We start from the raw sequence: 22,417 nt of genomic DNA, 5'->3' as shown, positions 1-22,417 counted from the left end.
CCTCCACTGCTCTGTTACTACCTCCACTGCTCTGTTACTACCTCCACTGCTCTGTTACTACCTCCACTGCTCTGTTACTACCTCCACTGCTCTGTTACTACCGCCATTGCTCTGTTACTACCTCCACTGCTCTGTTACTACCTCCACTGCTCTGTGACTACCTCCACTGCTCTGTGACTACCTCCACTGCTCTGTGACTACCTCCACTGCTCTGTTACTACCTCCACTGCTCTGTGACTACCTCCACTGCTCTGTGACTACCTCCACTGCTCTGTTACTACCTCCACTGCTCTGTGACTACCTCCACTGCTCTGTTACTACCTCCACTGCTCTGTTAGAACCTCCACTGCTCTGTTACTACCTCCACTGCTCTGTGACTATACCTCCACTGCTCTGTTAGAGCCTCCACTGCTCTGTGACTACCTCCACTGCACTGTGACTACCTCCACTGCTCTGTTACTACCTCCACTGCTCTGTTACTACCTCCACTGCACTGTGACTACCTCCACTGCTCTGTTACTACCTCCACTGCACTGTGACTACCTCCACTGCTCTGTTACTACCTCCACTGCTCTGTGACTACCTCCACTGCTCTGTGACTACCTCCACTGCACTGTGACTACCTCCACTGCTCTGTTACTACCTCCACTGCACTGTGACTACCTCCACTGCTCTGTTACTACCTCCACTGCTCTGTTAGAACATCCACTGCTCTGTGACTACCTCCACTGCACTGTGACTACCTCCACTGCTCTGTGACTACCTCCACTGCTCTGTTACTACCTCCACTGCACTGTGACTACCTCCACTGCTCTGTTACTACCTCCACTGCTCTGTTAGAACCTCCACTGCTCTGTTACTACCTCCACTGCTCTGTGACTACCTCCACTGCTCTGTTACTACCTCCACTGCACTGTGACTACCTCCACTGCTCTGTTACTACCTCCACTGCTCTGTGACTACCTCCACTGCTCTGTTACTACCTCCACTGCTCTGTTACTACCTCCACTGCTCTGTTAGAACCTCCACTGCTCTGTTACTACCTCCACTGCTCTGTTAGAACCTCCACTGCTCTGTTACTACCTCCACTGCTCTGTGACTATCTCCACTGCTCTGTTACTACCTCCACTGCTCTGTGACTATCTCCACTGCTCTGTTACTACCTCCACTGCTCTGTGACTATCTCCACTGCTCTGTGACTACCTCCACTGCTCTGTTACTACCTCCACTGCTCTGTTACTACCTCCACTGCTCTGTTACTACCTCCACTGCTCTGTTAGAACCTCCACTGCTCTGTGACTACCTCCACTGCTCTGTTACTACCTCCACTGCTCTGTTACTACCTCCACTGCTCTGTTAGAACCTCCACTGCCGGAACGAAAGGCGGAACAAACAGGCTGTCTAAAGGGGGCTTCTCTTTTGTCTCTTTTGCATTGTTGCCTGGTGGTGTTTAATTTGAAATATTTTAAACCTCTGTGCAGGATGTGTTCAAAGAGGCCAGAGGCCACGACCATGTGGAGGTGAAGAACGAGACGGAGACACACGTTCGCTCCAGGAAGCTGCCCTTAACCAGGAAGATGTATGCCTTTTACCATGCTCCCATTGTCAAGTTCTGGTCCAACACGGTATGCAGAAGATGACAGGAGAGAACACTCACTCATTGGCATCCATACGAATGCACACATCGATCCATCCATTCATCAAGTTTGTAGTTGCTTATCTGTATCAGAGTCACAATGGCAACAGAGCAGCACAGACATCTTTTTCCCCCAGTGGTTTCCTCCAGCGCCTCCTGGAAGATATAGAACCTCCAGTGTGTCCAATACATCCAGTACAAACATCATACACTACCATCACTATTTATATTTGTCTAAAAAACAAATGTCAAGCATTTAAGCATAGGCCTTTAGATCAAACTGGCTTTAAGAGAATGAAATACATAGTACATTCAATCAGGTTTGGCCAAACAACCCCCCCCCCCCACACACACACATTTCAGAGTAAAAAACAACATATTATCGACAATGAGTATTACGTCATGCTACGAGTCGCATAAGGTGCTTATATGCTTGTATTGTGTGGGATGAGTTTCTTGGTTTGTCCAAACTTTTGACTGGCAGTGAAGACACACAATACTACATGCTACATGCTACATGCTACATGCATACTACATGCTACTCACTCTCCAGGGCCCCAAATTCACTTTGCAAAATAGGGGGGAATTCCACCCTTATATTCTTCAGATAGGGGGGATTTATTCGGTCTAAAGAATTTGGTCGTTTGAAGTAGGGATGTAACGATAACCGGTCTTAATGATAACCGTGATAAAATTCCTTACGATAACAGTACCGTTTCAAATTTTCATTATCATTAAAACCGTGGTACCGTGATTACCATGATTACAGTGCTTTGAAAAACATGGTAAATACTGTCCATCATCAACCAGAGTTGGCAACAGTCTCCCAGATGCAAACGTGCAGCCTTGGAGAGATGATTTCAGTGAGTGTATCAGTGTCTAAGGGACTCATCATGACATATTTTTTTTAAATTGGTTGAGTCCTCACCAAGACAGCCTTGTTTACAGCTTGAGCAATATCGTCAAACAACTACCAGTGTAACGCAGTAGGGCATTTGTGCACCGTCATTCCACGTTCGCTAAAACTGCTTGTTTTGCCGCTGGGAGACTCAAACTGTCATTATTGTCTGGGAACAACTCTATACATTAATATTATTCTACAGAGGTAGTTTTATTTATTTATTGTTAAATAAGTACTCACTTTTACACTCGTGTGCGTGCACACACATACACACACACACACATAGTCATGTATGAACTCATCTTTCACTCACTCTCATTCATATACATGCGTGTAGGCCTGAGGCTGATTCTCAGGAGCTCTCGCATGGTCATTGAGTCCTGTTGGCAAGGGCAGTGTTGTTTCTGAGGCTGCTCAGGACTGAGGCATGCTGATAGCATCACTGAAACTGCCACCTGGTCTACATAATGTAGTTATGTTGGAGCTTATCTATCTGCTGCACCTGCCTCCATCCTGATCTCGGCACAGATGTGCTTTTGCTCCAGGCAGAACACAACCACGACTTACCTCTAACATGGGAATGTTGATTTTCCAGCACTTCACACCTTGCATGTCAAGGTTCAGTAATTCTGACAAAGGTCAACCTCCTCAACGTTCTATCAAGAAACAGGACGTGTGTGTGTGTGTGTGTGCGTGTGTGTGTCTGTGTGCGTGTGCGTGCGTACGTGCCTACATGCATATTTGTAAGTGCCTGACCTGCCTACATGGACGTAGATGGACCATGTGACCATTTTCAGACTTTCCCACATGAGGCAGTATGGCTGACCCCGTGCTCTGAATGGAATGGAGCCCTTGGTCAAGTCTGGTGAATGCAGATGCTGTTTAAGGCATTGTGGTTCCCAGAGGATTCCCCCTAAGTTATAAAGACACCGTCTAAACGCGTATCATTTATGCTTAAAAAAAGTTATTTATTTGTGAGAAAAATAACTTATGTTGTTTGCACTTGTTTTTCTATGGAAACAGATCTAAACATAATTATCGGTTGTACCACAATGATTCTAGCTTAACACGTTAAGTGCCATAGCCGAGATATCTCGTCTTACATAATCCAACGCTTGAGTGCCAGAGCCGAGATATCTCGTCTTACATAAACATTTTTTTTTTTTGACGGTGGGACATCAATCAACAACTTTTACATCTTCGAGATCACTATTGGAGCAAGAGAATGTGTATAATCTATTTTACCGACCACTAAGTGGCGACAGTGCTCTCCTGACTAGAGGAAGGCAAGCATTTTTTTAACTTGTCACGCCATTCTCACCCCAGCCATTCTCATGAAAATGGATGGGGGAAAACGCTTTCGTTTTCGCGCTGATTGCTGGCGATGCGGGATTGCAAATTTACATAATAGATTACAGGTGGAACACACTTTGAAACACGCAGCATAAATATGACCAGAATCGCAAAAGCTTCTCTCAACCAAAACTCCAAGAAGCGAGCGAGTCCATCCCGACTTCCTCAAACAGCGGCCGCGCAGCCACAGGCACAGGACAGCAGCAAAGCACTGTCAGACTGGTGACAAGCTTGTGACGGCCGCTGCAGCCAAGAAGAACGCCCACGGAGGGAGGAGTTGAAGCAACTCTCCCTCTCGCTCTCTCCCTCTCTCTCTCTCCTCTCTCTCTCTCTCTCTCTCTCTCTCTCTCTCTCTCTCTAGAGAGAGAGAGAGAGAGAGAGAGAGAGAGAGAGAGAGAGAGAGAGAGAGAGAGAGAGAGAGAGAGAGAGAGAGAGAGAGAGAGAGAGAGACAAGGGCAAGAGTGGGAGACAAGGGCACCCATAATCACAGGCACGTGAGGTGGTTCTAAAAATCCATTTATCTCCAAACTCTCTGAAAATCTCTGAAACCATGCTGTACTCAACGGCTAATATCTACATAACTACTAACTCTGCAAACTAACTCTTTTAGACAGAGAAAGCACACATTCTATTAGTTATTTTTAGATGATTGGTGTTCATGAATTCTTAACAGAAAATAATCCTCGGCTCTTGTAAAATGAGCCAGAATCCTCAAAAAAAAACTGGCACAACTTACCTACAGGATGAAAAAATGGCTGGCACTCAATGTGTTAAACTATTTCATGGGTGGTTAAATGAAATTTGTCGTTTGCATTAGAACTTGCACAAAAACTAGTTTATTACACGTTTTACTTCTTTCCACAATCCCCCCCCCCCCCCCCCCCCTGTAAATTGGCCAGTTTGCCCACACTACACAAATATATGCAAGGCTGTCAACTGTCATGAAGGAAAGGTCATTCGTGAACTTTGCCCATTTCCCAATGATTTGAACTATGCTCAGTTCAAACATGAGCACCAGTTTTGGGTTGGTTGGTTGGTTTCCCCCTTTCTGATGAAGGATTTAGCCAGGAACTGTGAATTTCACTTGAGAGTTGAGACGGAGCAGACGAGATCCCTCTCCCACACAGCTAACCCCCAGCTGAGAGGGTTCAGAGGCCTGCTGACTGCTATTTTCTCCTAACTCAAAGTGCCATGATGAGGCTCTGTCCCTGAGGAGTGTCTTGGTTGACCTCCTCTAAAAATATGTTGGGATATGAGAGGGGACACCCCTCTCTGGGACTGTTTCAAGAACAATTCAGTCTCTTCGCCAACATTACACACGGTCTTTGTAGAAATCTGAAAACAAACAAATCCACAATATGGGCATCTGCTAGAAAATATCTGCAAGTGCACCTTTTGTGATCAGCTTCAACTTATGACTGTTTATATTGTTTATATTGACTGTGTATGAAGTAGGGGTGTCGCGGTATATGTATTCGTCCCGTGAGTTCACGGTACGGGCATCACGGTACAATACATGGAGCTCCACGACGAATACGCCGAATCCAGAAGCACCTAAACGCTGTTTGAACGCCATTGAATTGAATTGAATTAAACGCCACAGAAGAAGACACACCAAAACAACACAAGGGCCATAGAAATCCGCGTTCACAGAATGGAACGTTTTGTGGCAATAAGCTGTTTTGCAAATTCTGTCAACATCAAGCCAACGAGGTAAGCTTGCCAATGTAACGTTACGTAGCCGCGACAAAGTCCTTTATAGTTCCGCGTTGCGGCGAAACGTTACATAACACTGACAAAGCTGTTATCTTGTAAACAAGCAACTTACATTGCGTGGGACAAGCAAGATGCGGTGAGGAAGAGGGGATGACTCCTTGTCATGTTCCAATAATCCATTAGATGACCGAACATAATCATATTATGCTAAACAAAACTTGCATCCAATAACGTTAAGGTGCTGACAGGGTTCTTTCCCGTACTTACTGGGAAAGTGAAACCCACCCCGTTGTCTGTCAGACAGTGGGGGTATCTTTCAACAGGGTTTAGAAGTTATTCTTCTTCTGCCGTTTTATTCTTCTTCTACTGAACTTGTAGGTATTTTGACCTTGACTAAAGAAATACTGCCGCCTAGTAGCCGCTTTTAGATAGGATTCCAAATTAGTGCTTACATCAAACACATCAATAGCAAATGCTACATAAAACAAATACAACAGGGGGAGGGGTTGGTGGGAGTATTAGGCTACTCCACACATGCGCTCTGTTTACAAACTTGTGTACAATAAAGATTTAAAGTGGGGGGAAATGCCTTTGCCCTGTCAAACAGCTGGAATACAGACATCTGAGAGGGAGGCGCACCCCACACTTTGAAAATCACTGCTCTAGAGTAAAACCTTTTTGTGTGGATTGCCTAGATCTTATTAAATAGTGGACATTTATTCATTCCCACTTATTAGACACTATTTCTGATGGTAAAAATAGCGTAAAAAGCAGAATTCAGACAAATTCAAAGGAAAAAAAACTGAATTTGGGATTTGTTCCTTTTTTTCCCCCGTTTTCGTACCGAACCGTGACCCCAAAACCGAGGTACGTACCGTACCGTGACTTTTGTGTACCGTGACACCCCTAGTATGAAGGCATGGGGAACTTGTGTATGAGTCTTCTGGTTGTGTCTCCCTCGGTCAGCTCTTCTACCTGGGCTTCTTGATGTTCTACTCCTACGTTGTCCTGGTGAAAATGCCCGTTTTTCCGTCTCCTCAAGAGTGGGTGGTCATCCTCTACATCTTCACCTCTGCCATTGAGAAAATCAGAGAGGTATGTAAAGCAGTGGGGAGAGGGATGACCGTATGCCCTGTTTTAAGCTCTCCAACTAGACTCTAACATTGCTGTGGGTTTGAGGATATGGCAACAAAATAGACAATAGTGTTACAGCACAATTTCTTTAAGTAGAATTTATAGTTTTAATCTTGCTGCAACCCACTTTTGGGTCTCTGAAGAGATTATGAGGTGAAACAATTTCATAGGCCCTTTTGGGTTTCTTATTTCCCCCCAGCTTTTATAATTTGTGGAAATACCTAACCTAAAAGATCCAGTACATCTCCTGTGCACTGACTAATCTCCTTATACTTTGTTCTTCTCATGTTTTTGTCCCCCCCCCCCCCCCCACACAGATGTTTATGTCTGAAGCAGGCAAGATAAGTCAAAAGATAAAAGTGTGGTTTGATGACTATTTCAATGTGTCTGACTTTTTTGCCATTGTGACCTTCTTTGTGGGCTTTGGCCTGAGGTTGGGTGGAGGGGATGCCTTCGTCCCGGGGAGGACAGTTTACTGTCTCAATATCATCTTCTGGTACGTGCGACTCCTAGATATCCTGGCTGTCATCCAGCAAGCAGGACCATATGTCATGATGATTGCTAAAATGGTGAGTTCTTTATAATGGGTATAATAACCGTTTTAATCACCAAGCACAATTAACATTGTTTTTTTGGTGAAGTTAATGAGACTGTATGGAGAATATTGAGTTTCATGTGTAAGAGAAATCTTGAAAATGCCTTGGTTATTTAACTCATTGAGTGCCAATGACGACAGCTGTCGTCAATTCGAATACTAACGTAGAGTGCCAAAGACGATAGCTGTCGTCAATTGCCTTTTTTGACGGTGGGACGTGGATCAAAGCCTTATGTATGTCCTGTACAAATATTGTAGCTATTGAAGCTGTATAACCTATTTTACGGACTCATCAGGTGGCGACAGTGCTCTCCAGATTAGAGAAAGGTCTGGAAAACAGCCTGAAAAAGCCCCGTGATCAAAGAGAAACCGCTCATGCTGCAGCCCAGAGCCATGTAGATTGCTCTGGCTGCATGCTGACGGTGCCTGCGAACAGCAGTCAATCCGCTCCCACAACTGAGCCCCTCTGCATCTGTCTGTCTGTCAGCATAGTTTCTCCACATGATTAGACGCTAGAAAAGCAGCAGCCGACACTGAAAAGCCAAACCTTTCCCTGCAGTCCTGTGTGGCTTTTCCTGTCGCGCTGCCTGGGAGGCGGCGCACAAAAAGCACTCCGAAAATAGACGCTGGGTGCGTGAGGCTGTGTGTTACTAGTGTGGGGAGGAGTTTGCAGCTGAGGGGGGGAGAGGGGGGTGGGGCACGCAGGGCAGCACACAACTACACCACGTCACTACATCAGAAAATATTAGCTAGAGCAGTGTTTTTTTTAAACATTTTAAAGTAAAATGCATGAATTTGGTGTACTTTGAGAAAGCTTAAGAGCAAAATTAAAAGGCTAGATCTATGAAGAACATGTCATCATTACTGTGCTGTGGGTTTACAATGACAAACTAAATTTCTCCCTATAGGTCAGGGATACTCAACTTGCTTTGCCACTTTCGTGAAATGATAGAAGGCGAGGGGCCAGTTAATAAACAAACAATATACATTTTTCTGTAGCGGATTGTAGGTTTTTGGGGTGTCAGCCGGAGATTAGGCTGACAGTGTTGTGCACACCAGATAGTTAGTTAGGTTAAGTTAGTTGGGTTAAGTACATACATAAGTGCCTGGGTAGCGAGCAGATGGCGGTATTTGACAATTTAGCAGCTAAATCATAGATTATTGAAAGATATTCCATATTCCAGACTGAAATGCTATAACAGAAGTATTGGCCAGAATGACATGAACATTTATTGGACACTTATTTGCGTTCAGGTGCACTGTAAAAAAAAAAAAAAAAATTTTTTTTTTTTTGGTCAACATCTTATTGTGGCGGTCCAAATATTATTGTGGCGGCCCGCCACAAATTCCTTTATGTATGGGAAACACTGAGTGAATGTGCTTGAAATGCTTCATTTCACAAAAGGCTGAATATCTCAGCTTCTAGATGGAAATGCCTGTTTTTGCTGTTTTTGACCTATCTTCTCCGGCTGATAACTAAAGAACAGAAAATGGTATCAATAAACTTTTTTTTGCTGATGATACAATAGAGTCTCCTTGTTCTTTTTGCGTGTTCGGTGTTTACATAGTAATATCACACAATATTCTGTGGGCCTCGAGAAATCACTGAAAACGCTCTGAAACTCTGGCACTGGGAGCGTCCGTTCTCCAAAAGTGGCTGGCACTCAATGAGTTAATAGGTGTTTAATAGAATTGCTTCTGCTGAGACATTGCCTTCACATTGCAAATGACAAAGCAACAGAAAGTAAGTCACTTTCAGTGGGAGTTTGTGACAGACCTACTGTACATGCAGGCGTGTGACACACGGCATCGAGTGATCGCCGCGCAAGAAAGTTGAGCGGAGTGTGACTTTTTTCACACGGCAAAGTCACGATGAAGTGTCAATCTCTCAATAGTGAGAAAGTTGTTTATTTTCCACCCCCCTTGTCCTGAAGGGGCTTTGGATCCATGTTTACACAGTGGAACGAATTCAAAATATGAGTAGTAGTATGGAAGCCCATAGCTGACTTTATTCAAATGATAATGTAAACTTGAAAATGATAATGTAAACTTGAAAATGGTAATGTAATTCCTCAATAACATTATCATTTTCAACACATGTGTGTGTTATTTCAGTAAAAATGAAAATGAAAATGGAATAATCCAATTTTCATTTTCATTTTCATATACTTGGAAGGGCTTTCTATGACTATATAAGAATTAAAATGACAAGCTGTTTGACATTTAATTTTCAAAGTCCATAGCCCGCTCTACAATGGACTATATTCAAATGGTAATTTAAATTTGGTAATGAAAATGCAATCCCAAAAATGCAGCCTAATTTTCCATCTCTGCAAGCATTAATTAAGTCACAATTCAAATTATAATGCATTTTTGTAGAAAATGTCAAATGATCATTTAAATGGTATTTGACATTTCATTTTAATTTAGTCATACTGCTTTTCAATGGACTATATCAAACTTGTAATTTAAATGTGGAAATGTAAATGCAATCCAAAAAATCCAGCCTAATTTTCCATCCCTGCAAGCATTATGTAAGTCACAATTCAAATGAAAATGCATTTGTATTTGACATTACATGTTTGACATTCGACATTACATTATCAAAGACTGCCCATAGCTGACTCAATTCAAATGATAATTTAAACTTGAAAATGGTAATGTACTTCCTCAATGACATTATCATTTTCAACACATGTGTGTGTTATTTCAGTAAAAATGAAAATGAAAATGGAATAATCCAATTTTCATTTTCATTTTCATATACTTGGAAGGGCTTTCTATGACTATATAAGAATTAAAATGACAAGCTGTTTGACATTTAATTTTCAAAGTCCATAGCCCGCTCTACAATGGACTATATTCAAATGGTAATTTAAATTTGGTAATGAAAATGCAATCCCAAAAATGCAGCCTAATTTTCCATCTCTGCAAGCATTAATTAAGTCACAATTCAAATTATAATGCATTTTTGTAGAAAATGTCAAATGATAATTTAAATGGTATTTGACATTTCATTTGAATTTAGTCATACTGCTTTTCAATGGACTATATCAAACTTGTAATTTAAATGTGGAAATGTAAATGCAATCCAAAAAATCCAGCCTAATTTTCCATCCCTGCAAGCATTATGTAAGTCACAATTCAAATGAAAATGCATTTGTATTTGACATTACGGGCCCTATCGTTGCATCGGCGCAGTTTCTAGGCCGAGCGGCAGGCGCAGATCAAAGCAGTGGGCGTGGACAGGCGCACTTGATATCGTCGTGCTGGCGCTAGATGCAGCCCAAAGCATTACAACCACGCCTTTTAGGCGTAAAATTATGCACTGTCATGCTCATTGGATAAGTGCAATAAACGAATGGCACGCTTGCCTTTTTAGCTCCAATTCCACTGGTCCCGCAAAACCAGATGAAACCCAAGCCTCTGATCCCCCCCCCCCCCACCTCCCTTCATCCCGTCTGTCTCCATATATCGGCTATTATTCCATATTATGATGCTTCTCAAACCAATCTAACTGCAGTTTAAATACTGCAAGAATGTAAATACGCTACACTATAGCAATATCAAAGTGAAAATAATGTTCTATGCATCAGCTAGAAAAATATAGCCTATTAGATTGGTGAAAGTTTGTCCAGAAAGATATCATTTTCTCTCGCCTGCTGCAGGAAGGATGATGCACATAAATATAGCCTACATTATGTCAAGTCATTGCATAAATGTGTTTTTATTGTAAAACTAAATGTGAAATAGGGCCAAGTTATTGGAGGGACATCACAGTATAGCAGATGCCATTAGAAGCGCGTTCCGAAGCGCGTTCCGCTGTTACTTCTCTAAATCACGTTAACTCGACAAGGGGTATATATAGGCCCAGGAGGACATATATGTTTCACATAGGGTGGTGTTTTCATTTCGATGTTTTATTTGGTCCAATATTGAAATGTTGACAATGGCAGGCTGTGTTACCATTACACATTAATTTAGAACTACCTTTTATATCTATTTTGGCTCATTTGGTTGCTATTTAGTAGCGAAATGGAGAAACACAATGCATGCTGGGAACTCAGAGAGAGAGAGAGAGAAGGGTGACAGATAAGAGGCAGTGAAGGCACAGAATAGGCCTGCTTTTCAAAAGCGCAAAGCGCTAAATGTACGCCAGGTCCCAAGATATCACTAGGCTGGTATTTAGCGCCGACACGCCCACTTTGGGACTGCGCCACGCCCATTCGGCCTAAAGCGCATTTGGCAGCCTAAAGCCTATTGCTATCTTGCCGAAACAGGCGCAAGGCACGTTTTTTTGCGGTTAAGGCCCGTAATAGCGCCGATGGCCTGTGGGAGAATAGAGCCCTACATGTTTGACATTCGACATTACATTATCAAAGACTGAACATGCTTTGCAATGTACTCTATTCAAATGGAAAACAGCAAAACAGCGCCTCCCGTGTATTGCAGGTTCACTTCGTGCGTTATCTGTGACAAAATGAAAATGAAAATGCAATCTGTCAGGCCGCTCGTCAAGGCGGGTCTTCAATTGGGAGGATGTCACTCATTGGCTACTTTCAGGCTGCCCCAGTTGACCCATGGAGTTGACCGCGGAAGTAAACAGACCCACTTCTGGTCTGTCGCCTTAAACCACCGCAGTCAGGCATGTAGCCTAATGTGCGTTTTTGTTCATATTTAAAGAAGAAACAGCATTATTTATCGGTGCATGGTGTTCATACCGCGGAAAAGTTAAAAACAAGGTGAATTTTCCCATTAGGAAGGAAGACGCGAGGCGGATTGTTTGCTATGGTTACCATGGTAACGTTACCCTCTGTATGGCTAATGCTAACGTTACGTTAGTGAGTGAGTAATATAGGACGTAAATATCTACAACCACAGGCTGTCAACGGAATAACTGGAGAAATTAAACCATGCCAGACATAAACGGCAAGAAGTGGCTGTGATGTGGATTAACGCTAATGACGAAATGGACGAGATGAGAGAAATGGTGAGTAGCATGTTGCTTGCTGCTACTTGCAAACAAATTTTGATCATCTAGAGCAACCTAACGGTAATGTTTGCAATATAAAGCAGCGTCAAGCATAGTGCTATAAATTATACTACTTATGCTAGTTGAGTGTCAATTCATAGTAAGGTGAATGTGCCAACATTACTTCTCCACTAATGTTATTTAATAATTCACATGGGGGAGTCATTAGATTAGATGTAGCTACGCTACTGGTCTGTATGTAGGCTACCTCTAAAACTGAAGATGAGCTTCAGTTACATGAAGTGAGTTTATAACCAACCAAGCAGCTTCCCATGGTATAGCTAGTTAATCACTTTCCTCCAGTCTGCATGTGGCGTGACTGGTGGTTGGTCATCCTATGGCTGTACTATGAGTATAATAACTGCTGGGCTCGCATGTAAATAAATATGAATAAATAAATACATACATATATACACACACACACTGTGAATAATTACATATCTAAACTAAACATTTCATTTTGCTGCTATAGGCTATGCCAAGTGCAACATTTTTCTGACCATTAAAATGATCTCATATCTCTTCCTGTCCTTTGTGTGTGTTCCAACATCTACAGGTGGCCATTAAGTTTGATGGGAACATGAACGTCACCTGGGTTTATCGGACGCTACATTTTCATGTTGATGCTCCTCTGCCCAACCCGTTCTCACTCTGAGCGTGTTGCTCTGCCACAAGAGCCACACACTGAACAAGCAGCTCTTCGACATGCAGGTGGTTCTCGCGTCACTGGTTGTCGCGAGTGGAACTGTGGCATATGACTTTGAGATTGGGCTCCTGCAGCCAGAAACATTTTTTGGTGTGTGGTGTATATTATTGTCCAGGGGGGCACTGTATTCTCTCGCTGACTTGATTCTCAGGTGATCCGCCCTCTGCCCCGGGAAGCGAGTGATCAGCTTGCCCTTATAAGGAGGACGCCGACCATCCACGGGGGAAGACAACACCCAGGAAGAGGGAGACGACGGAGAGAGCAGACTGGAGGAGCTGGCCGCATCGGGACGAAACCCGCACACAACGCTCGCTAATCCCGCTACAAAGGGACGGTCTGACCTATTCTTCAGTGAGTGTGTGGCGTGTCATGGGCGCAACTTGTTGCTGAGTGTTCCTGCTCTGTGTTTTTAAAGTGATTCTGATCTACGCTGGTGTTACCGACGGTCCCCCGCCAGAGTGCCGGATCTCTGCCTGCTGGCCGACCTCCTCTGCCCGCTGCCTGTTTGCTGTTCTCCGCCCGCCTGTTACCGGTGGCTGTGTGGACGTCCTCCGCCTCGATCCCCGCCGCCATCGCGCCCGGGCCTGCTCGTCTGCCCGCTGCCTGCTGGTTGTTCTCCGCCGCCTGTTACCGGTGGCCGTGTGGACGTTCTTCGCCTCGACCCCCGCCGCCATCGCGCCCGGGCCTGCTCGTCTGCCCGCCGTCACTCCAGCCCGCTGAGCCGGGATCCATTGATGGGGGCTATACCCAGCCTGCCCGCTATGCTCTGATAAGTACTCTTACCATCTATATTATCCCAACTCACTGAAGGAACAGGGTGAACGTCTGATGTGAGTTGGGACGGACATTTTAAATCCTTTTCTCTTTTTGTTGTTCGTTTTATTTTCTCCTTATGCTTAACGCTACTAATGTAGTTCGCGCTCGTTGTAGGTCACGTGACACTGTAACTCAACATCTATGGGATTGCCCGTCCTAAGATCGCCCCCCCTGTTAACGTTGTGTCTCGTTTGCTGTGCTGTTTGAAGTGGTCTTTTGCAGTTGCCTGCCATAATATAACAGGGTGAAATAATATTCTTATGCAGTGTGTCTGCCGTAATATATTGGTGTGCAGTGGTATTCAGACGAAATGTCTGTCTTTGCAGTGGAGTGTGCAATGTTAATTCCTGTTGCTGGGAATCTGTGTGCTGTGCTGTGTTAGATCTGTTCATGACGCACGTCCTCAGAGGGCCTAAATTGACCAGGAAAGCTAACCTAGATGTTTGAAACTGCAAGTGCCCATGTGAAGTTATAATTGGCTGCGATAGATTTATTTTTGTATTTTAACTGTTGAATAAAACATTGTATATTTTTGTACCGTAACTACACTGGTTGTTGTGATTCTTTGAAGTCCAGGAGATTTTATAGTTGCAATAGGCGACACAAGTTCACATGCAAAACAAAACCCTGCCATTACAGCGATATGAAGCAAACACATGTGCATTTTGTGCAAGTTCACCATTACAGCGAACCACGTGAGACCTGCCAACAGCAAATCCTGTACCATCTGTATAGTCCTGATTTACTGTACGTCTAATTGTTTGTGATGTATCTGCAGTCTGCACCAACATAACCAAGACACATTACCTCATGTTGAAGTGACCCTGTTCAGGAATGCTATTTATGTTTTTGTTTTAAATATTGGTTATGAATTACTAATTTTGACAAGGTAAAATAAAACATTTTTAACGTAACTGCACTGGCTGCATGAAAACTTTTGTCTTGATCAGAGTTTGTCTGTTACAAATATCAACATTGCTGTATTAATCTTATCTATAATAAATCCATAAAATCAGTGACACCAGGCATACTTCAACATTCATTGTTTATTTACATGAAGTGAAATATATCCCTGTAATGAGTATGACCCAGCACCTGCCAGTAGTATGTATGCATGCTGTTCTTGCTCTAGTACTGAACAGGGTAAGGGAAAGCAGTGAGAGGTAAAACGTGTGTATATATAAATATATATATATCAAAACAGCAACTGTGCAAATAGTGCTGAACATCGTAAAACTAAACGGGTAGAGGTATTTAAAAAATAACATGACAAAACCTCAAAATAACTTACTTGATAACCTCAAAATAACCAACTCAAACTGACATGGTAATTAATGGATGAAGTTGATTGAAGCAGCTCCACATGGTAAGGCTATATTGCGTTGGAATATGCGGGCAATGGGCCAATGGCTTCAAGTGATGTGATGTGATAGCCAGTAAATTATGAGGCGGTGTTACGGCCTGGGCCAAAGCCTGGGTTTGGTGTGTCTTTCAGTTTCTTTCCTCACTCCATCCTTGTCCCAGACACGCCCCTCTCCTGCCCTGATTCCCTCTGCTGCAATGGTTGAGCTCTCACCTGGAGCTGGTTCAACAATCAACTCCAATTGGCTGTCGTCACTGCTGATTGGCTGCTTCAGATGTACCAGGCCTACATAAGCACCAGTGTTGCAAGATGGCACTGGGGATCAGTGTTGGCGGAGCGCTCTGCGTGCTAGCACTGGTCCGCCATGTCCACCCTCCTTTTGGCATTTTGCCCTTGTGTAGGCTTCACAGAAAAACAATGCTGACTAATAATTCTGCACATGATCTTGCACATATCTGAAAACTATGTTTTTGCAGACATTCATTTAGTTTGACAGTAAATGAGTTGATTTAGTTGTTGAGTAGACATCACTGGTCCACAACTTAACTCTAATCAACTCAATAGATGTCAAACTACATGACTGCAAAACGGTATACAGTTTTCAGATTTCTGTGAGAGATCATGTGAAAAATAAAAATCAGTATAAGCGCTGTTCACAGCTGCCATTTTGTGTCTAAAAGGCAGGGGATACACAGGTGCAACCAACTCACTAATTAGGGGCCCAGCACTGGAACACCTAAATGGATTGGAAGTTGGAAACCCTAACGTTTGGTGCACCTGTGTTACTTCATAGCTTTTAGACACAAAATGCTGGCTGTGAAAAGGGTCTATTTTAAGTAATGTCAGTCCACTCCAGTCCAGGCGGGCGGGTCCAAAAATCTCGAAGAAGGTAAGGTGGGCGTTCACTTAGGACGATGTCACTCATTGACGACATCCCCGATTTCTGGCGCCGAATACGGCCTTTATCGGAAGTAGCGATCAAGAAGATGACAAAGAAGCACCAAAAAGAGCGTGGAAGGAGTGTATTAGTTCGCGGTTTTTCCAGCACTTTTCATCAAGGCCAAGACCATTGCTCAGCTCCTTTTAGTTTTTTTGTAACTTTTCTAAACTTTATCATGGCCAAGTCCATGTCTCAGCTGCTCCGTGAGGCAGCCGAGGCGCTGGAGCGGCAACATGGCCCTGGCCAAAGCTCTCCCGCAGCAACAACTAGCTCCACCGCTAGTGCTAGCACATCGGCGGCTAGCCCAGCAAGGAGCAACCTCACCGCTGCTGTTCCAGCTCCAGACAGACAAGGGAATAGAAGAGGTAAGTTAACGGTAGCAACTCCGTTAGCCAATGTTAACATTTGGGGCCAATGCTAGACTAACACCTGCGTGGCTATAAGGCTGGCTATTTTGCGCCGGGGCATAGGATGCTGTCACCCCGGGTTGACCCTCGCTTTCCACCTATTTTTGTGTCATGTCTTGATTGTGTGTGGGGGGGGGGGGGAGTAACTGGTTAGTGTTTAGTCACCACATCAGTGCGAGCAGCGCATCTTTTCTGAGTTAAACAGTTAGTAAACGGACAAGCCTGTCTTTATTGTCACCAGTGTTGCCAGATGGCAAATGTTGACCAGAGGGTCAAAATTATCGTTTTTGGAGTGAAATTATCGTACGCCCCCTCCCCAGCCTATGTCGGAGGGGCTGCGGTTGATCACAGGCTACTTTTTGGACTTGGCATGATTTTTCAACACTGTGATCTCAGCCTGCGTTGCAACAACAACAAAACACCCTGCACGTATTGGCTGCAAATATGTAGTTTGAAGAGATGATTGTATAAACAGATAGAGTGATAGACGTAGGATTCGTCTAAGTGTCACAAAATGATGAAATTATCGTACATTTGGGGGATTTTGGGATTATTGATCGTACATCGTACAGAGGTCGAAATTATCGTACAAATACGATAATTATCGTACGTCTGGCAACGCTGATTGTCACACGAACACACTCAACACATGCAGGCCACACACACTCATGCTGCCGGTGGCCGGTGAAATGTGTCCTCTGCATTTAACCCATCCAGGCTTGTCCTTTACTCCGGGGGGCAGGCCAGGAGCAGTGGCGTCTTTCTTGTACAGCGCCCGGGGGACCAACTTCGGGTGTTCTTGTCACTGGTCGGATGACGATCTTCTGCATGTTTTTAGTGGGGGTTATAAACGGGGGGAGCACGGGGAGAACATGCAAACTCCACACAGAAAAGGCCCTTTCGACGAGACCATTGCCCTCATGTTAAAAGTTAATCTAGCTCTCTCAGCGGAGGGGACCCGTCTCTCGGTCTGCCTTTTTCCCCCTCCTTCCCGTTGCAATCAAAACAAATAATAATCCAAACAAGATGGTATTTAATAACTATGTTTCTCCAGCACGAGGAAGAGGGCAAGAGGAGACTTTTAAAACTCTTATTGATGTGATAGTGAGGAAGTCTTCCCTCATGTTCATCACTTCTTAAAAGCTCTGATCACTCTTTCTAGGAAGCAGAGTTAGCATAATAGCTGCTAGCCCAGACAGACAGGATCTAATATTGCTCTTGGTATTCACTCAAGTTTTTTAATGATGGTCTATGTTGATGTGTCTTTTGTTTTCTCAACAGCTGAAGTCATGAGACTTTTTGGGCCGTACCCTAGCACGAGTACGAACCCGCAAGCAGCGAGGCGGTACTCGACTCCACAATCGGCGAAAAGGAAACGTGTGACATACACGCACCGTTTCTTCTGCCTGATAGGTAGAAAAGACTGTGAAGTGCCAAGTGCCAAGGAGAAAAGAACCCTTGAAAGGGTAGGACTTGGAGAGAAGAGGATTACATTATCAGGTTAAGTGTCATTTCCTCATTTATTTTTTAAACCCAACTCTCTAAAAGTCTATAAAGAATGTATGTGTAATAAGAATTGTAGTTGTGTGTGTGTATATATACTTTATCTTCATTATATAAACAAAATCACTTACTCTGAATGAATGCCAAAAATAAGAGAAATAAGTGCGATTACATAGAACCTGGTGAGTGCTTCTCCTTCTGTCCTCAAGTTAATTAATTCCTGTGAAACGGTGAAACAGCTTAGTTTTGTCAAGTCTCTTTTTTTGATTGAAATTTCATTTTCAATGTCATAGTGGTTTTCTGTTCTGGAAACAGCTTTTACTGTAGCGTCACTGGTTGAATAAATGCCACCTGTTCCAGAACATTGTTTGGTCAGTGACTCCTTATATTTTTCTGTATGTGGCCCACAACCACAAATGTTTGCCACCCCTAGGCCAAACACATAGCCATGTTCCCCCTGTAACAGTTTTGTAACAGTAGTGATGGAGAGATTTTTGGAAGTTAATGTCCACCGCTCTTGCTTTGGTTCTAGCCCTGGCACAGGTTCAGTATGATCTGAGTCTGACATTGTTTCATCTTCTTCAGATCGTAACTGCTCTCCAGAGGTATTCTCTGAGGAGCTGCTGCAGCATTTCCCAGCCTTGAGGGACTGTGGGGGGTTCCAGCTCCTTCGGTGCAGAGGCACAACACGATCCAAAGTCCTGGACATCATCCACTGTCCACAGGAGGGATATTCTCCTGAATTTCTCACCACTGGAGGAGCAATGGTGGGACAAGCCATACTGTATGTTCGCCCATTGCAAAGAGACATAGACATACAGGTAACTTGTCTTCATTTTTAAAAATCTTTTCTAGTATATTCAGTTTCACTAATGTTCACGCAAACCTGTAATTTTATTTTCTTTAGTGCAAGGCCACTTTAGCCTTTGACTAACCAGGGTACCACGGCTAATCTATGGGACATCAAAGCCAATGGTAGAATAGCAGTAAGTGTTATTAGGTTCTATTAAGACTACACTCGGGAGTCAGTGTATTGAAAAACGGAACTGAGTTCATTAAAACTGTGCACTGAATGCTTGACTGCCACAAAATCCTGTTTGACTGATATGATCAATTCATTAGAATGTTTTGATGCGACAATGATGTATAAATTGGCTCAGGATGATAAAAATCAATCGGAACAAGTAAAGTCATTACTTTTCAGTCATTGTCCTCAACAAAATAAATATCTTAATAGAAAAATTAAGTGCTGCAGTATGATACAGCACACGTGCAATTGTTCAGCCTAGGGCTGCACGATTAATCGAAATCCCGATTATTTAGGACTATTTAAAAATCGATTTTTCTAAGAAATAATAGTGCAGTAATACAGTCCACACACATCCAACTGAGTTGGTCTATTAGTAGACTGTAACAAACAGTTCAGTTTGTCAGGTGCATGCAACGATGACAGGACTTTATGACAGTCTGTTGTCAGTCTGTCTAGTTGACAATGTTGCTGCAATAAAAATGGTTGAAGTCAGATGAACAAACAGGAAAATTGATTGTATATAAACCAGATGTTGACAAAGTTTTCCTTTGGGGACATCATTTGCAGTGGAAAAAGGTATTAAATTGATGTATCGGAATATTGAATGTCAATAATCGCAGAATGGCAATACTTAAGAATCACAATTATATCGAATCGGCAACAAAGTATCGTGATAGGGAGATACGTGAATCATCCCACCCCTAGGCTGCAGGTTAGCAAGCAACAGACAGGAAGTTAGGCGGAGCTTGCGCCGAGTTAAGACAGGAAGTTGTGTTTTGCCTTCAATAAATTAACAGATTGTGTCAGTTCTGAGAAAAAAATGATAATAGTTGTGCAGGGCAACAAATGGTTAGAAATGTACAATATTATAAAAATCAAATTTAGAGTTTATTTTTAGGCAAAATCGTGCAGCCCTAGTTCAGCCTGCAAAGTTAGTTGCATGTCCACTAAAATGATAACATAAGTGTCCTTCAGGTTATTTATCTGTAAATAAAATGTACAGATGCTCCCTAAACACTGCTTGAAATTAAGGATGTGTATGTAAATTTGGACAATTGAAACAAAATCTTTGTGCAGTTATCCAACAGCATTTTCCTAATTATATGTTAAGATTCTTCCAGATGAGGAGTTAACCTTTTTGAAGGTTCTGGAAAGAGATATATCGAAGGTCTAAATCCATTGATGAAATATATATGCTTAAATTGTATGACTGTGGGTTCAAAGCAAAACTTTTAAGATGGTCAAAATAATACAAGATATGTTGTTATTAATGTTAAAAAAAATAGTGGGAAAATGAATGCATTCTTGAATGAGGAAATCCACAACTTTTATTTAAAGGCACTGTAGCCAGTTCCCAACTGGCTGTAAAGTTTAGAAGGGGCACTGGCCATTTGGCAGTAGTGTTGTTCCTTTCCTGTTTACACATATCTTTCTTATATTTGTCTCTGTATTGTTATAGGACCTTCAGGAAACCTCCTCACCATCTGGACCCTTAATTGAATGTCTCTACTGCAGAGAGAAAATTCACCTCGCGGATATGGAAGGCCACATTGACCTCTGCGAGAAGTGAGTGATTTCTTTAATACCTGAGGGGCATGTACCAATGATCACAACCTCAGTAATATTTTCTTGGTCCAATTTGGTTAAATAAACATTGTTGCCAGTCTTCTATTGTCTTAGGGTGATGGCATGTGAAAATTACCCAAAAATGTATGAAGTACAGATTTATGAAGTTGGCAGCAGAGGGTTCTCTGAGTCACACCGCCAGTGCCCTTGAGAAGTAATATACCAGCAGACAGGATTTGATGTCAGTCCTCATGCTTTGCAGGCAACACACTTCATATCTTTAGAGCTATTTTGCATTTATACAATTCTTAACTTAATAAAATTTTCTCCCAAAAAATCAGTAAGCTGTTTAAAATATATATGCATATGCAAGAACAGGCTTGTTGTCCAACAACCGCTATAAAAGGGAAATCAAGCATCAGATATCATTCTGTTAAGTCCCTTTTCAGGAGAGACTGCCTGTCAAAGCATCATCGTGTCTCATTGGCACTTGCGGTTTCACAGTAAAACGGTGAACTCATTTGTATACAAATCTGTATAATATATATGCTACTTAATAGAGCAGTTACACATGCCTTCCCCACAACAAGATGACAAATTAAAAAAAAATTATGAGCATGTCTTTTAATTCTCTGACAGGAATAATGGAGAGAGCCAAAGTGAGTTGAGCAACATTTCCTCAGAGGAAAGCACAGCTAACGCCACACCAGAGACATGGCGCAGGAGTGAGTTGAGCAACATCTCCTCAGAGGAAAGCACAGCTAACGCCACACCAGAGACACGGCGCAGGAGTGAGTTGAGCAACATCTCCTCAGAGGACAGCACAGCTAACGCCACACCAGAGACACGGCGCAGGAGTGAGTTGAGCAACATCTCCTCAGAGGAAAGCACAGCTAGCGCCACACCAGAGAGATGGAGCAGGGCTATTGAAGGGCCTACCCCCACCAGCAATCAGCCCATGGAAGTGGAAGAAACAGAAGGTGTCTTTCCCACAGCTTGTTTTCATCATTGCACCCAGGACAATTTTTTGACATTTGCCTATCCTTATGTTTGCAGTAGGAAATTTTAAGACATGAAGTGTGTAAGGACTAACAGTGCGATTTTTTTTTTATTATAGCGGAGTGGAAGACAGCGCCTGACCTCATCATGGCTGCTAACATGTACAGACGAGAAAGACTGTCGCAATCTGAGAACAAGCCATCCGTTGCTGTGACGCTTGATCTCATGGACACTGAACAGGAGGACCGTGAAAGGGAGATATTGTCCATCTACAAGCGCCACGGTGTAGATTGGACAAGTCTGTTCACTGTCAAACTGAAGGGTATGTTATTCCAAGCAATTGCTTATCTCTTAAAAATAATATTCACTTGCTTTACAGCCCCCCTCCAGTGCATTTTTTATGGATTCATATTTTTATGAGTTGGGTCCTTGCAATGTTGTTCATCCACATTACATTACATTACGTCATTTGGCAGACGCTTTTATCCAAAGCGACTTACAATAACACATTTTTTGTCAGCAATAGAGCAATCAACTATGGAGCACAGTCTATGACAACTACAACTTCTGGAGGAACAGTGGTACAAGTTTAGGTTAGTGGTACAAGGTTGGTTAGTTAGTTAGTCTACAAAAAATCATGCATGTGTTGTGTTGCACTATTTTAACACTTAAAACAACAGTCCTTGCATCAGTCAGACACACTATGAATCTGCTTTTTTT

The 22,417-nt window shown here is 43.0% G+C and overlaps 1 protein-coding gene across 1 annotated transcript in view; it reads left to right on the top strand.

Annotated features, from left to right (window-relative positions):
- The window catches only part of LOC310771285 (transient receptor potential cation channel subfamily M member 7-like), a gene marked incomplete at both ends in the record, with an annotated part of 72,090 nt that extends 58,297 nt beyond the window's left edge, over positions 1-13,793 (top strand). Inside the window, 5 exons of the mRNA XM_083663934.1 lie at positions 1,482-1,625; positions 6,573-6,701; positions 7,058-7,309; positions 13,043-13,163; positions 13,489-13,793. Of these exons, the coding sequence (XP_083520060.1) occupies positions 1,482-1,625; positions 6,573-6,701; positions 7,058-7,309; positions 13,043-13,163; positions 13,489-13,793 (951 nt within the window). The remainder of the gene's footprint in view (positions 1-1,481; positions 1,626-6,572; positions 6,702-7,057; positions 7,310-13,042; positions 13,164-13,488) is intronic.
- Between the last annotated feature and the right edge of the window lie 8,624 nt (positions 13,794-22,417).

Source organism: Poromitra crassiceps (assembly GCF_964638095.1).
Source record: "Poromitra crassiceps genome assembly, contig: HAP1_SCAFFOLD_498, whole genome shotgun sequence".
Taxonomy (NCBI): domain Eukaryota; kingdom Metazoa; phylum Chordata; class Actinopteri; order Beryciformes; family Melamphaidae; genus Poromitra; species Poromitra crassiceps.
This window is presented reverse-complemented; position numbering and strand designations above follow the sequence as displayed.